The 14,675-nt window shown below is 52.3% G+C and overlaps 1 protein-coding gene across 1 annotated transcript in view; it reads left to right on the top strand.

The window, feature by feature from the left end:
• The first annotated feature begins 368 nt into the window (after positions 1–368).
• The window catches only part of LOC143942125 (cytoglobin-1-like), a 58,669-nt gene continuing 44,362 nt past the window's right edge, over positions 369–14,675 (top strand). Inside the window, exons 1-2 of the mRNA XM_077463404.1 lie at positions 369–651; positions 13,972–14,079. Coding sequence (XP_077319530.1) covers positions 485–651; positions 13,972–14,079 — 275 coding nt within the window. The 5' untranslated portion in view covers positions 369–484. The remainder of the gene's footprint in view (positions 652–13,971; positions 14,080–14,675) is intronic.

Raw genomic sequence — 14,675 nt, forward strand, 5'->3', positions numbered from 1 at the left:
GAATATTGTTAAGTAGCATTAGAAATGTATTTGTGTTTGTTTTTTTAATTGATTCCTTTTGTTTGCATTGCAAGTGACGTATATCACAGAGCCCAGAATGGCATGGATGCTGTCAAAGAGGAGCTTTTTTCTGCAGGGTGACCGTTTGGTGTCTTGCTCAGATCTCTTTCATTAATGGGTTTTATTAGCACGTCGCCTCCTTCCCTGCAGCCAAAACAGGCACAGAACATCTGAGTATCTATAGTGGGCACAAATTGCCACCTCCTCCTTTTTGCACAACAGATAAGTATCTTCTAAGATCAGCTGAAGACTAAAACTGTGTATGTGTCAATTACCAGTGGCAAAGTTGCAAGATTTTAAGACTTTAGTCTCAAAAGAAGGCAGTCTGTTGCCAATCCCTCTGAGACTGTACAAAGAGGACTCAGAATGTGCACTTTTCCAGAATGCAAACTTGCTTTCTGAATCTCCATTAATAGGTGAAGTGATGGGTTCTATCATATCAGGACTGAGAAGACCTTCTGTGGGCCATGCAGAAACTGAACAGTCAGTACCCACTCTAGAACTGTCTCCACACCAGCATCAACTGCTTGTTGAATCGTGGACGCTCATCCAGCAGGACATTGCTAAGATTGGAGTCGTTATTTTTATCAGGTAAGGCTCATTTTTTTTTTTCTCTTAAATTCTACTTTACTCCACTCACATTTTTAGAATATTAAACCCAAAAAGCATAAACAGGCAATATATGCATTGCATTCCACATTGCAATCTGATTTTACAATGTATAAAATGTATGCTAAATTGTACAGCAATCCTGTGCATGGAGCAGTGGCGGCCCGCCCATAGGGGGCGCCCGGGCGCCGCCCCCCCTCTCCCTAGGTGTAAAAAAATGTCATTTAACAATTTGACATAGTGTACTGTGGCGCCGGTCACAGTGCACTATGAGAAGCGCCACGTCGATGCAATCACAAGATTGCATCCATGGCGCTTCATTTGCGGGTTAAAAACCCGCCTTGCGGCGCACTGCAGAACGCCGACTAGCTTCCGCCCGTAAAATCACTGTGATTCTACGGGCGGGAGCATTGTCATTCTTAGACAGGCAGTCACTTCCAGCTTTCGGCTGCTTCACAAAACCCGGAAGTGACGTCGGCAGCTCCGTTCCTTAGCCCGAGCGGAGCTGCCAGACAGTGAGACAGGTGAGTCACCGCATAAAGGCTTTCTAGTTTCTACTTTGTTGAGAATGTTCATGCATTTAGCTGAATGAATGCAAAAAGCTTTCACAGCCAGAAAGGTTTCCCCAGGCCAGGCGACTTTTGCCGTGGCCAATCAGAGAATGAGCTCTGAAGGGGGAACTCCACGCCAAATTTCGGAAAAAAAATTTGACGTGGGTTCCCCCTCCGAGAGCATACCAGGCCCTTAGGTCTGGTATGGATTCCAAGGGGAACCCCCTACGCCGAAAAAATGGCGTGGGGGTCCCCCCAGATCCACACCAGACCCTTATCCGAGCACGCTACCCGGCCGGCCAGGAAAGGGGGTGGGGACGAGCGGGCGGCCCCCCCCTCCTGAGCCGTACCAGGCCGCGTGCCCTCAACATGGGGGGGTGCCTTGGGGGAGGGGGGGCGTGCGGCCCCCCCACCCCAAAGCACCTTGTCCCCATGTTGATGAGGACAAGGGCCTCTTCCCGACAACCCTGGCCGTTGGTTGTCGGGGTCTGCGGGCGGGGGGCTTATCGGAATCCGGGAGCCCCCTTTAATAAGGGGGCCCCGGATACCGGCCCCCCCACCCTATGTGAATGAGTATGGGGTACAATGTACCCCTACCCATTCACCTGTGAAAAAAAGTACAAAAAAAAACACAACACAGGGTTAAAATATTTTATTGCACAGCTCCGGGGGTCTTCCGTCTTCGGGGGTCTTCTCGCCGGACTCCTCCGCTATCTTCTTGTAGCTCTTTTGCTAGCGGAGGAGCCCGGCTTTCTTCCTCGCCGCCGGCCTCTTCTTCCGACTTCGGGGGTCTTGTCCCCCTCTTCGGTTCTTCTGCCGGGCCCCCGCGCCTTCTTATAGCTCTTTTACAGGCGGTGGCCCGGTCTTCTATCGCCGCCGCCGCCGCCCGTTCTTCTCCTTCTTCTCCAGGAGATGTTGCCTCGACGATCTCCCTGGCCGGAATGCCAGGGATGCGCTGCGCTGCCACTTATATAGGGACAATGGGGCGGTGTCACATGGGTTGATGTCACATGGGTTAGTCACATGGGTTGATATCACAGTCGCCATGTGACATCAACCCATGTGACCAACCCATGTGACATCAACCCATGTGACACCGCCCCATTGTCCCTATATAAGTGGCAGCGCAGCGCATCCCTGGCATTCCGGCCAGGGAGATCGTCGAGGCAACATCTCCTGGAGAAGAAGGAGAAGAAGAAGAAGAAGAACGGGCGGCGGCGGCGGCGGCGGCGGCGGCGGCGACAGAAGACCGGGCCACCGCCTGTAAAAGAGCTATAAGAAGGCGCGGTGGCCCGGCAGAAGAACCGAAGAGGGGGACAAGACCCCCGAAGTCGGGAGAAGAGGCCGGCGGCGAGGAAGAAAGCCGGGCTCCTCCGCTAGCAAAAGAGCTACAAGAAGATAGCGGAGGAGTCCGGCGAGAAGACCCCCGAAGACGGAAGACCCCTGGAGCTGTGCAATAAAATATTTTAACCCTGTGTTGTGTTTTTTTTGTACTTTTTTTTCACAGGTGAATGGGTAGGGGTACATTGTACCCCATACTCATTCACATAGGGTGGGGGGCCGGTATCCGGGGCCCCCTTATTAAAGGGGGCTCCCGGATTCCGATAAGCCCCCCGCCCGCAGACCCCGACAACCAACGGGCAGGGTTGTCGGGAAGAGGCCCTTGTCCTCATCAACATGGGGACAAGGTGCTTTGGGGTGGGGGGGCCGCACGCCGCCCTCCCCCAAGGCACCCCCCCATGTTGAGGGCACGTGGCCTGGTACGGCTCAGGAGGGGGGGGGCGTCCGCTCATCCCCACCCCCTTTCCTGGCCGGCCGGGTAGCGTGCTCGGATAAGGGTCTGGTGTGGATCTGGGGGGACCCCCACGCCGTTTTTTCGGCGTAGGGGGTTCCCCTTGGAATCCATACCAGACCTAAGGGCCTGGTATGCCCTCGGAGGGGGGAACCCACGCCAATTTTTTTTTCAGATTACATAAGGGGCGTGTTTTATGAGAAGTGGGAGGGGCCAAAATGATGGGCGGGGTCATGATGGGCGGGGTCTGGCGCCCCTCCATCCAAAAACTTCACCAGCCGCCACTGGCATGGAGGTGCTTATGATTTAAGTTATACACATACAATATAAATCCTGTATAATAATACATTTTAACTAAGTGTGTCCGCAAATGTTATCTATTTAGACATACACAGGTTGTAGATGTATAACTAAATGAGTTCAAATAGGACTATCGTTTAAGTGCATTTGGAAACAAATGTTACTAAACACAAATAGTACATACGCTTCAAACTATTTTTATGCATTGTCCAAAATGCTTATTCTGTGATGTTTTTACAGTTGTTTAATATATAAAAGAAGTGACTTACCCCACAAATTTACTGGCTTGGCATACCCACAGGTCGGTTTTCCATCGCCCACTGCCATGCAGCTGCAACCTTTAAAGTCCTATATTACTGGGGGAGAAGCTTTGAGAAAGGGTATAAAGGAGTCTCAGCTGTGGAAAAAAAAAAGACTCGTACAGGGGCACAAGGAACCCCATAGGGGGTGGGGTGTCTCACCAGGTTTCTTGCTGACATTGATGGGTACAATTCCACAATATATATTTCAGAGAGAATCACCATGCTAGAAAAACATTTCTTCTCCAAACAATATCCCTATTCCTCACACACCAAGCTGGAAAATGGAAGTGGAGCAAACCTGTGCACCCACAGTGAGGTTTTGTTGTAAAAGATGACTTGGCATTAACAAAGTAACCCACCACTGTTTGGTTATATCTTTTATATCAAAAGTAATAAGGTATTGTTTAACAGGTGTATAGATGTTTATTATTTACACTGCAGGGTAGGGAGAAATGGTTCATAGGGTCCCTTTACAAGTTCACCCGGGTGGGTAAATTGTCCACAAAGTAACCTAACCATGTCTGCACCCTGTCCTGGACAATAGTTGAGCCATGTAGCCTAATGCTTTGAAAGGCTTGCCCTTTCAGCTGAGTGATGAAAGACATTCAATAAGTTATCATTGTGGCAGGGAGCCTCATGCTTGGTGCACTCCTGTCATGGAGAGATCAGACTGAACAAACATACAATATCACAGGAAATCACTAAAAATAATACTTTGCACCCAATAGTAGTGCTATATAAAAGAAAACAGGCACCAAATCAGGTAGAAAAGACAAAATTTATGTTTTGTCACCCAATATTGTTCGTAACTAGGCAAGCATAAAATAGATTTACAGTGGCAATAACACAATTTAGCATACAAAGCAGTTAACAGTAGGGACGAGGCATAGGATCACATTTGGCATTCCAAATCAGCACAAACAGTAGCAATTCCGCCCTAAATGCAGCAGCGAGCAGTAATAAAGTTTATTCTGCCAAATGCTTGAACTATACTGCCAGAACACATTTATGGCAGAAATGCTGTCCAAAAGGATGGTAGCAGAAGGGGCAGTGGAACAAAGGGGTCTTGCAGAATAATTACTAAAGTGCGTGCAGTCCTTTGAGATGTTCTTTTGCTGGCTATCATTGGTGCTCTTTCTGAGTATCGGTGCATTTAACAGTCCCAGTTAATCTGCATGCATCATCTCAGCACAAGTGCAAGGTAGGTGTGGATCAGATGCAGAAAAGGTTTGATATAATGCAGTATTGGTGCAGTCTAGGAATAAGTGCAGCATAGAGTGCAGTATGGATAAGGTACACATGGTGGCTCTGCCCCAGCTAGCAGCATCAGCAATGGGTAAATCTCTCCGGTGATCAGCGGTGGGAAGCAGAGGGTGAGTGGATGTGCCAGCCTCCCTGTGGCAGTGGTACAGGTGCTGCCCCCTGGGTGTCCTCATTCCCAGTCTCAAGCTTGGATCTCTGCTGGTATGGTCTCCTGCTGGCCAGAAAATATGCAGTGGTGCTCTCTCTCTCATTCCTTTGATGCCAAGAGGAAGAACTTTCGCAGGCCGTTTAATAAAAAATCATCTCCCTATTCCTTCTACTGCACAGCACCTATTGAGATCTGTAGTGTAAGTAATCTATTTGTCCGATTATATGGCTGCCTTCTCAATCTACAACTCCCAAGACTCTCAGCAATCTGCTGAGAAGTTTATGGGCTTGCTTAGCTTTAGTTCTCCCCCCTGCTGGCTGGAGGAGAATGGAACAGCATAACATCAGTATCTCAGTAGGAGGAACTGAAAAATAAAAGGCAATGTCTCCTCCATATTGCTATAGCCCAGCACCTGGCTACACTGGTGAAGGAGGAACCACTAACTTTTTTTTAAACAAGAAATTATTTTTAAGTTAAATGTTCCACCCACATTACAAACTTTGCCCCATGCAGATATTTTGTGCAGGCTAAAAACATGTTGGCAGTTTAATTTTTTTCCCTTGAATTTACCTTTCTTTTTAATGCCTTATTTGTTTTATTCCTGTGTCCCTTTGCCGCGGCAAGGTATGTCATTTCTGGCATTGCAATGGCTCCTGGGAGTTGAGTGTCATCAATCCTGGGTATCGCTGGCTGGAAGCATTGCTGCCATCACTGTGGAAACCCAGCCTACATGCAGTGGAGCCAGCCGATATCCCACTACACATGTGCAAGAGTGGGAGGTGCATGCTGGGTAGCCAGAATGCACAGAATCCCAGAAGACACAGCGGCTTCACATGCCCACACTCTCTAGATGGCCGTGATTTACAGAGAGGAAAAAAGTTTTAAATGCTGCACAAAAACAGAACAGAGGACAGTTTTGTAGATATCTAAAGGTAAATGAACAAGCGGGGACTATACCAGGGGTACCTTTATCTTAAAAAAAAAAAAAAAAGGCCGGAACTCCTCTTTAAGCAGTAATTGTATTGTGGGAAAATTGAAGTACGGTGCAATATTACTTTTGTCAGAAACCATGAATCAGACCGAGACAGAAGTACAATTAAATCACACTTGTTTATTAATAAAAAATAAAAAGGTAAATGGAGTAAGCGTAGTCAAAGCATAGGCAGAGTCCAGTAACCAGATCGGGTAATCATCCAGGCCAGAAGTCAGGGATCCAAGTGGAACAGCAAGCAGGCAAAGGAGCCAGAAGGGATGTCGGCAAAGCCAGTCTTTAACAGGTACGCAGGAGATGGTTTCTTGTGATGTGACCAAGGCGAAGCCAGAGATGAAGTGAGCTGGACAGCTTTAAGTAGGCAGGTCAGACGAGCAGGATCAGGAACAGCTGGGTAACTGTGGAGTAGGGTTGCCACCTGTACGGGAATGACCCGGACAGTCCGGGTTTTGACAGCTGTGCCCGGGTTTCTCTGCTCTTGAAACCCGGACACAGCAGCATAGGCTCCAGCCAGTGTGGGAGGTGAGAGTTTATCATACCTCCAGTCCACCAACAGCATAGCCCCCCACTCCTGTAGCTGCGCTCCACCCTGTATCCCTCCAGCAGCGCGACCTCCGTCACTGGATGTACACTCTACAATAGCACCTGCCCCCCTGACGGCTCCTGTCCTGTGTGGCTTCAGTGCTGAGCGTTCTCCTCCGCCCACCTCAGGCATCTCTCCCCCAGCAAAAGTGTGGCTGTGCCGATCGGCAAATGCAGCCTGCTCTGAATGCGCTCTCTCTCCCGCAAGCAGCGCGCTCCCCCGGGCCCCCCTCCTTCCCCTGCTCCAGCAAGGCTAATGATTTTTGCCAGTCTCACTGCCAATGGTGAATGGCGACAGTGGTGAGTCAGTCCCCCGTTCCATTCGCCCCTGTCAATTCAGCGCTAGGCTAATGAATCCTAAACACTGCAACTCACAGTGGCTCTTTTCTCCCAGCACCATGCCAGCCCCACTCCTCTGTCAGTCCCCCCTTTGTCAGCCCCCCCCTGTCAGCCCCACTCCTCTGTCAGTCCCCTCCCCTCTCCTCAGTCAGCCCCCTCTGTCAGCCCCCTCCTCTGTCAGACCCCCCTGTCAGTCCCCTCTCCTCTGTCAGCCCCCCCCTCTGTCAGCCCCCCCTGTGTCAGCCCCCCCCTCTGTCAGCCCCCTCCTCTGTCAGCCCCCCCTCCTCTGTCAGCCCCCCCTCCTCTGTCAGCCCCCTCCTCTGTCAGACCCCTCCTCTGTCAGACCCCCCTGTCAGTCCCCTCTCCTCTGTCAGCCCCCCCCTCTGTCAGCCCCCCCTGTGTCAGCCCCCCCCCTCTGTCAGCCCCCTCCTCTGTCAGCCCCCCCTCCTCTGTCAGCCCCCCCTCTTCTGTCAGCCCCCCCTCCTCTGTCAGCCCCCTCCTCTGTCAGACCCCTCCTCTGTCAGACCCCTCCTCTGTCAGACCCCTCTCCTCTTCAAACCCCCCCCCCCGTCAGTCCCCTCTCCTCTGTCAGCCCCCCCTCTGTCAGCCCCCCCGTCAGCCCCACTCCTCTGTCAGTCCCCTCTCCTCTGTAAGTCCCCCCTCTGTCAGCCCCCTCCTCTGTCAGCCCCCTCCTCTGTCAGCCCCCTCCTCTGTTAGCCTCCTCCTCTGTCAGCCCCCTCCTCTGTCAGCCCCCTCCTCTGTCAGAACCCTCTCCTCTGTAAACCCCCCCATCAGTCCCCTCTCCTTTGTCAGCCCCCCTCTGTCAGACCCCCCGTCAGTCCCCTCTCCTCTGTAAACCCCCCCATCAGTCCCTTCTCCTCCTTAAGCCCCCCTCTGTCAGTCCCCTCTCCTCTGTAAACCCCCCTCTTCTGTCAGTCCCCTCTCCTCTGTCAACCCCCCCTCTGTCAGCCCCCCTCTGTCAGTCCCCTCTCCTCTGTCAGTTCCTCCTCTGTCAGTCCCCTCTCCTCTGTCAGCCCCCCTTCTGTCAGTCCCTTCTCCTCTGTAAACCCCCCCCCCCCCGTCAGTCCCTTCTCCTCTGTAAACCCCCCTCCTCTGTCAGCCCCCTTCTGTCAGTCCCCAGTCCCCTCTCCTCTGTCGCCCCCTCCTCTGTCAGCCCCCCTCTGTCAGTCCCCTCTCCTCTTTCAGCCCCTCCTCTGTCAGTCCCCTCTCCTCAGTAAGCCCCCCTCTGTCAGCCCCCTTCTCTGTCAACCCTCCTCTTCTGTCAGTCCCCTCTCCTCTGTCAGTCCCCCCTCCTCTGTAAACCTCCCCTCCTCCCTGTCAGCTCCCCTCCTCCCTGTCAGCCCCCCTCCTCCCTGTCAGCCCCCCTCTCCTCTGTCAGCCCCCCTCTCCTCTGTCAGCCCCCCTCCTCTCTGTCAGCCCCCCTCCTGTGAGCTCCCCCCCTCCTGTCAGCCCCCCTCCTCTCTGTCAGTCCCCCTCCTCTCTGTCAGCCCCCCTCCTCTCTGTCAGCCCCCCTCCTGTGAGCTCCCCTCCTCTCTGTCAGCCCCCCTCCTCTCTGTCAGCCCTCCTCTTCTCTGTCAGCTCCCCTCTTCTGTCGGCCCCCCTCTTCTGTCGGCCCCCCTCCTCTGTCGGTCCCCTTCCTCTCTTTCAGTCCCCTCTCCTCTGTCAGCTCCCCTCTCCTCTGTCAGCTCCCCTCTCCTCTGTCAGCTCCCCTCTCCTCTGTCAGCTCCCCTCTCCTCCATCAGCTCCCCTCCTCTTTGTCAGCTCCCATCCTCTCTGTCAGCCCCCCTCCTCTCTGTCAGCCCCCCTCCTGTGAGCTCCCCTCCTCTCTATCATCTCTCCTCCTCTGTCAGCCCTCCTCCTTCTCTGTCAGCCCCCCTCCTCTCTTTCAGCCCCCCTTCTCTCTGTCCACCCCCTCCTCTCTGTTTGCCCCCCTCCTCTGTCAGCTACCCCCCTCTGTCAGCTACCCCCCCTGCTCCTCTGTCAGCTACCCCCAAACAGCACGCACCTCCTCCCTTCTTCCCCTGCTCCAGCGGGGCTAATGTCCTGCAGCCAGGTCACACTGCACTGTCTGTGCACTCTCTTTCTCCCACCCAGCCGCCAGCACCGATGCCACCAGAGACAGTGAATGGAGGGCCACTAGACTGGTGTCCTAGCAACCAGGGACGCTTTTGCAGGAGAAGGCATGGTATTACAGAGTCCGCCCCCTAACAGGTTCACACACACACATCTTTGCAGCGGCTCCTGGAAGGTAAGGTTTTTTTTGTCTCGCTGTAATGGAGGTCAGCCCCCTCCTCTGTTAGCCTCCTCCTCTGTCAGCCCCCTCCTCTGTCAGCCCCCTCCTCTGTCAGCCCCCTCCTCTGTCAGAACCCTCTCCTCTGTAAACCCCCCCATCAGTCCCCTCTCCTTTGTCAGCCCCCCTCTGTCAGACCCCCCGTCAGTCCCCTCTCCTCTGTAAACCCCCCCATCAGTCCCTTCTCCTCCTTAAGCCCCCCTCTGTCAGTCCCCTCTCCTCTGTAAACCCCCCCTCTTCTGTCAGTCCCCTCTCCTCTGTCAACCCCCCCTCTGTCAGCCCCCCTCTGTCAGTCCCCTCTCCTCTGTCAGTTCCTCCTCTGTCAGTCCCCTCTCCTCTGTCAGCCCCCCTTCTGTCAGTCCCTTCTCCTCTGTAAACCCCCCCCCGTCAGTCCCTTCTCCTCTGTAAACCCCCCTCCTCTGTCAGCCCCCTTCTGTCAGTCCCCAGTCCCCTCTCCTCTGTCGCCCCCTCCTCTGTCAGCCCCCCTCTGTCAGTCCCCTCTCCTCTTTCAGCCCCTCCTCTGTCAGTCCCTTCTCCTCTGTAAACCCCCCTCCTCTGTCAGCCCCCTTCTGTCAGTCCCCAGTCCCCTCTCCTCTGTCAGCCCCCTTCTCTGTCAACCCTCCTCTTCTGTCAGTCCCCTCTCCTCTGTCAGTCCCCCCTCCTCTGTAAACCCCCCATCAGTCGCCTCTCCTCTGGCAGCCCCCTTCTCTGTCAGCCCCCCCATCAGTCCTTTGTCCTCTGTCAGCCCCCCTCTGTCAGTCCCCTCTCCTCTGTAAACCCCCCTCTTCTGTCAGTCTCCTCTCCTCTGTAAACCCCCTTCTTCTGTCAGTCCCCTCTCCTCTGTCAACCCCCCCTCTGTCAGCCCCCTCCTCTGTCAGCCCCCCTCTGCCAGTCCCCTCTCGTCTGTAAACCCCCCCATCAGACCCTTCTCCTCTGTCAGCCCCCCTCTGTCAGTCCCCTCTCCTATGTAAACCCCCTTCTTCTGTCAGTCCCCTCTCCTCTCTGTCAACCCCCCCTCTGTCAGCCCCCTCCTCTGTCAACCCCCCTCTTCTGTCAGTCCCCTCTCCTCTGTCAACCCCCCCTCTGTCAACCCCCCCTCTGTCAGCCTCCTCCTCTGTCAGCCCCCCTCTGTCAGTCCCCTCTCCTCTGTCAGTTCCTCCTCTGTCAGTCCCCTCTCCTCTGTCAGTTCCTCCTCTGTCAGTTCCTCCTCTGTCAGCCCCCTCCTCTGTCAACCCCCCTCTTCTGTCAGTCCCCTCTCCTCTGTCAACCCCCCTCTTCTGTCAGTCCCCTCTCCTCTGTCAGCCCCCCTCTGTCAGTCCCCTCTCCTCTGTCAGTTCCTCCTCTGTCAGTCCCCTCTCCTCTGTCAACCCCCTCCTCTGTCAGCCCCCTCTCCTCTGTCAGCCCCCTCTCCTCTGTCAGCCCCCACCCTCTGTCAGCCCCCACCCTCTGTCAGCCCCCTCTCCTCTGTAAACCCCCCCATCAGTCCCCTCTCCTCTGTCAGCCCCCCTCCTCTGTCAGCCCCCCCTCTGTCAGTCCCCTCTCCTCTGTCAGCCCCCCTGTCAGCCCCCTCCTCCATCAGTCCCCCTCTGTCAGTCCCCTCTCCTTTGTCAGTCCCCTCTCCTCTGTCAACCCCCCTCTGTCAGCCCCCCCTCTCCTCTGTCAGCCCCCCTCCTCTCTGTCAGCCCCCCCTCCTCTCTGTCAGCCCCCCTCCTCTCTGTCAGCCCCCCTCCTCCCTGTCAGCTCCCCTCCTCCCTGTCAGCTCCCCTCCTCCCTGTCAGCCCCCCTCCTCCCTGTCAGCCCCCCTCCTCCCTGTCAGCCCCCCTCCTCCCTGTCAGCCCCCCTCTCCTCTGTCAGCCCCCCTCTCCTCTGTCAGCCCCCCTCCTCTCTGTCAGCCCCCCTCCTGTGAGCTCCCCCCCTCCTGTGAGCTCCCCCCCTCCTGTCAGCCCCCCTCCTCTCTGTCAGTCCCCCTCCTCTCTGTCAGCCCCCCTCCTCTCTGTCAGCCCCCCTCCTGTGAGCTCCCCTCCTCTCTGTCAGCCCCCCTCCTCTCTGTCAGCCCTCCTCTTCTCTGTCAGCTCCCCTCTTCTGTCGGCCCCCCTCTTCTGTCGGCCCCCCTCCTCTGTCGGTCCCCTTCCTCTCTTTCAGTCCCCTCTCCTCTGTCAGCTCCCCTCTCCTCTGTCAGCTCCCCTCTCCTCTGTCAGCTCCCCTCTCCTCCATCAGCTCCCCTCCTCTTTGTCAGCTCCCATCCTCTCTGTCAGCTCCCATCCTCTCTGTCAGCCCCCCTCCTCTCTGTCAGCCCCCCTCCTGTGAGCTCCCCTCCTCTCTATCATCTCTCCTCCTCTGTCAGCCCTCCTCCTTCTCTGTCAGCCCCCCTCCTCTCTTTCAGCCCCCCTTCTCTCTGTCCACCCCCTCCTCTCTGTTTGCCCCCCTCCTCTGTCAGCTACCCCCCTCTGTCAGCTACCCCCCCTGCTCCTCTGTCAGCTACCCCCAAACAGCACGCACCTCCTCCCTTCTTCCCCTGCTCCAGCGGGGCTAATGTCCTGCAGCCAGGTCACACTGCACTGTCTGTGCACTCTCTTTCTCCCACCCAGCCGCCAGCACCGATGCCACCAGAGACAGTGAATGGAGGGCCACTAGACTGGTGTCCTAGCAACCAGGGACGCTTTTGCAGGAGAAGGCATGGTATTACAGAGTCCGCCCCCTAACAGGTTCACACACACACATCTTTGCAGCGGCTCCTGGAAGGTAAGGTTTTTTTTGTCTCGCTGTAATGGAGGTCTCTATTGGGGGGGCACAGGCACTGTCTGATATATAATCTGTTACTTTCCACGGCCCTTCTGACACCATCCACTGCCCTTCTGACACCATTTACTCTGCTGACACTGTTCACTGCCCTACTGACACTGTCCACTGCCCTACTGCCACTGTCCACTGCCCTACTGACACTGTCCACTGCCCTACTGACACTGTTCACTGCCCTACTGACACCGTCCTCTGCCCTACTAACACCGTCCTCTGCCCTACTGACACCATTTACTCTACTGACACCATTTACTCTACTGACACTGTCCTCTGCCCTGCTGACACTGTCCTCTGCCCTGCTGACACTGTCCTCTGCCCTGCTGACACCGTCCTGCTGACACTGTCCTCTGCCCTACTGACACCGTCCTCTGCTCTACTGGCTGACAGTGTCCACTTTTAAGCTAGGCTATTTTCACTGACATTTCTTTTATCAAATCATTTTTTATGGGTACACTAAATGCTTTTGTTTTATTTAATTATGCCGCTTTAAGTCCCCCCACTGTTAATTCAGTTTGGCTATAGCCATTGTTCACTGTAGCACACTTCATTACTACTCTTTTTGGGTAACCTAAGGTATTTTAAAATCCTATAGCGTGTACTACAAAAAAATTGCCATGCGCCGTGAAAATGTTCAGGTTTGGCTTGAAGAAAAGGTGGCAACCCTACTGTGGAGAGAGATGAGAGCTGGCAATTAGCCAACAGCTGAGCAGCCAGCCCAGAGAAGGAAGGGCTGAGCCAGCCCTGACATTTTTCAACTGCAACTTAAAGCAGGTCTAATTTTTTAAAACAGAATCTAAAGCTTGGTGAGTCAATGTTTGAAAATATTTACAAGCTTAGCAGTGCTCATGTAATATAGTGCTGTAAAGTAAAATAATATTTTAACTTCTTAAAGCAGGCCTTCACCTAGTAAAATAGCTCAGTGGGTCAGTCCTTAAATTGCATGGGAAAATTGACCTTTAATAATGCCTGATATTTTCCTTCCTCTATAAATCATGTGGTGTTATCGGATACTGTATGATGTATGATATGCCAAGTTTAGGATGCAATAAGTGATATTGCTGCTTGATGAAACCAGTCCCATGTTCTTTGTGACAGTTAATAATCACTAGACTTGCAATATAAATCAATGCAATACAACATATTTTTAAATGCAATAATATTTTATTAAAATTGGAATGTATAAGCAGTTTTAGTGCAGTGTTTGGTTGTAGTGAATTTGGTTCCATGTTGAAAAACATAATAATTTATTCTTTACATGATTCATCACTTCGTGCTGATATTTTATTTTATTTTTTCACACTGGAAAGTATGAAAAATAAGTAATACTACACTTCATTCACATACTGACTTCAAATGGATGCCAAGAAATGGTAAGGAATGTAAAAGAGTGACTGGCACCAATCTGATCATTTTTTTAAATTAAATTTATTGTATGCATTTACTATAACTGTTGTCTTGGGCCAGGATTTTGGCTTGGTGTAAATGTAGGAGGCACAGGTTCCCCCACCTCACTCCCAGCTCTCTGGCTGGGAAGTAAGGGCACATAGAATTCTGGGAAGGTGGTTTCCCGAGTCTAGGACCAGATTTATGGGCCATACTCAAAGTGCACTCTTCTAATTCTCTGTTTTCTAACCTAAATCAATGATGTTTGGATTTGGCACCTAAATGTCAGTACTGTTTGAACCAAAGCAAGGTAAATTTGGCTCGTCCCTAATTCTAACATATTAAATATTTCTCTCTTTGGTGAATCGAGCAGGACTCTCACAAGTGATAATATCTCCCAATAAGGCGCTCCTAGTATACTTGATTAAACAGGCCCATGGTATAAGTACAGGAAAACATGATTATACAGTAGGTCATACACTCTAACGTGGGCTAGCTTTTGCAGAGAAAAGATTAACAAATTACGGTTGTGTGATTTCAGGCTCTTTGAGGTGCATCCAGAGTGTAAGAATTTATTTACTCCTTTCCGCAATGTGGAAGATCTGCATGAACTGAAAAACAGTAAAGAGCTGAGAGCCCATGGACTAAGGTAAAGGTGATTATGGATAATAGTAATCCTGCAAAGTATTATATAGTAGGCACTAAGGTCTACTTGAATGTAAACCTGCCACAAGACTGGGCAATTTAAACTGAAAATATTATAAAATATATAGACAAAATTTACCTTTAGATATAACTATGTATAAACCATTGGTAGATCCAGAGAAACAGGTAGATTAAATTATCCACAAATCTCACTTTTCCTCTAAAAGTACATCCCCCCCCAACTGGTGATAGGTAGCTTCATTGACCTATAGAGAGATACAGGAGGTGGGAGTGGTGGGACCAAACTCAACCTTTACAGGAATGATATATATGATTTCAGCTGCTTATATTATTGGATCTATTGATCATTTTGACATGCAGTTTCCATTTAAGTCAACCAGTGCTTATGCATTTCTTGAGCACACGTTTAGTTTGAATTATCCACATTTGTGATAGGTGTACTTTAAGAACTACATGTGGCAATCTAGTAACGTAGGGGTAATTTTCTGTGCAAGAACAAATACTTTGAATTATCAAAAGTTCTATTTATGATGGTAAATATTTGCATCTGAGTGACAGCACCCTGCATAGAAATTAGAG

Source organism: Lithobates pipiens, unplaced genomic scaffold (genome assembly GCF_037356315.1).
Source record: "Lithobates pipiens isolate NorthernLeopardFrog02 unplaced genomic scaffold, aLitPip1_a1.2 Scaffold_30, whole genome shotgun sequence".
NCBI lineage: Eukaryota > Metazoa > Chordata > Amphibia > Anura > Ranidae > Lithobates > Lithobates pipiens.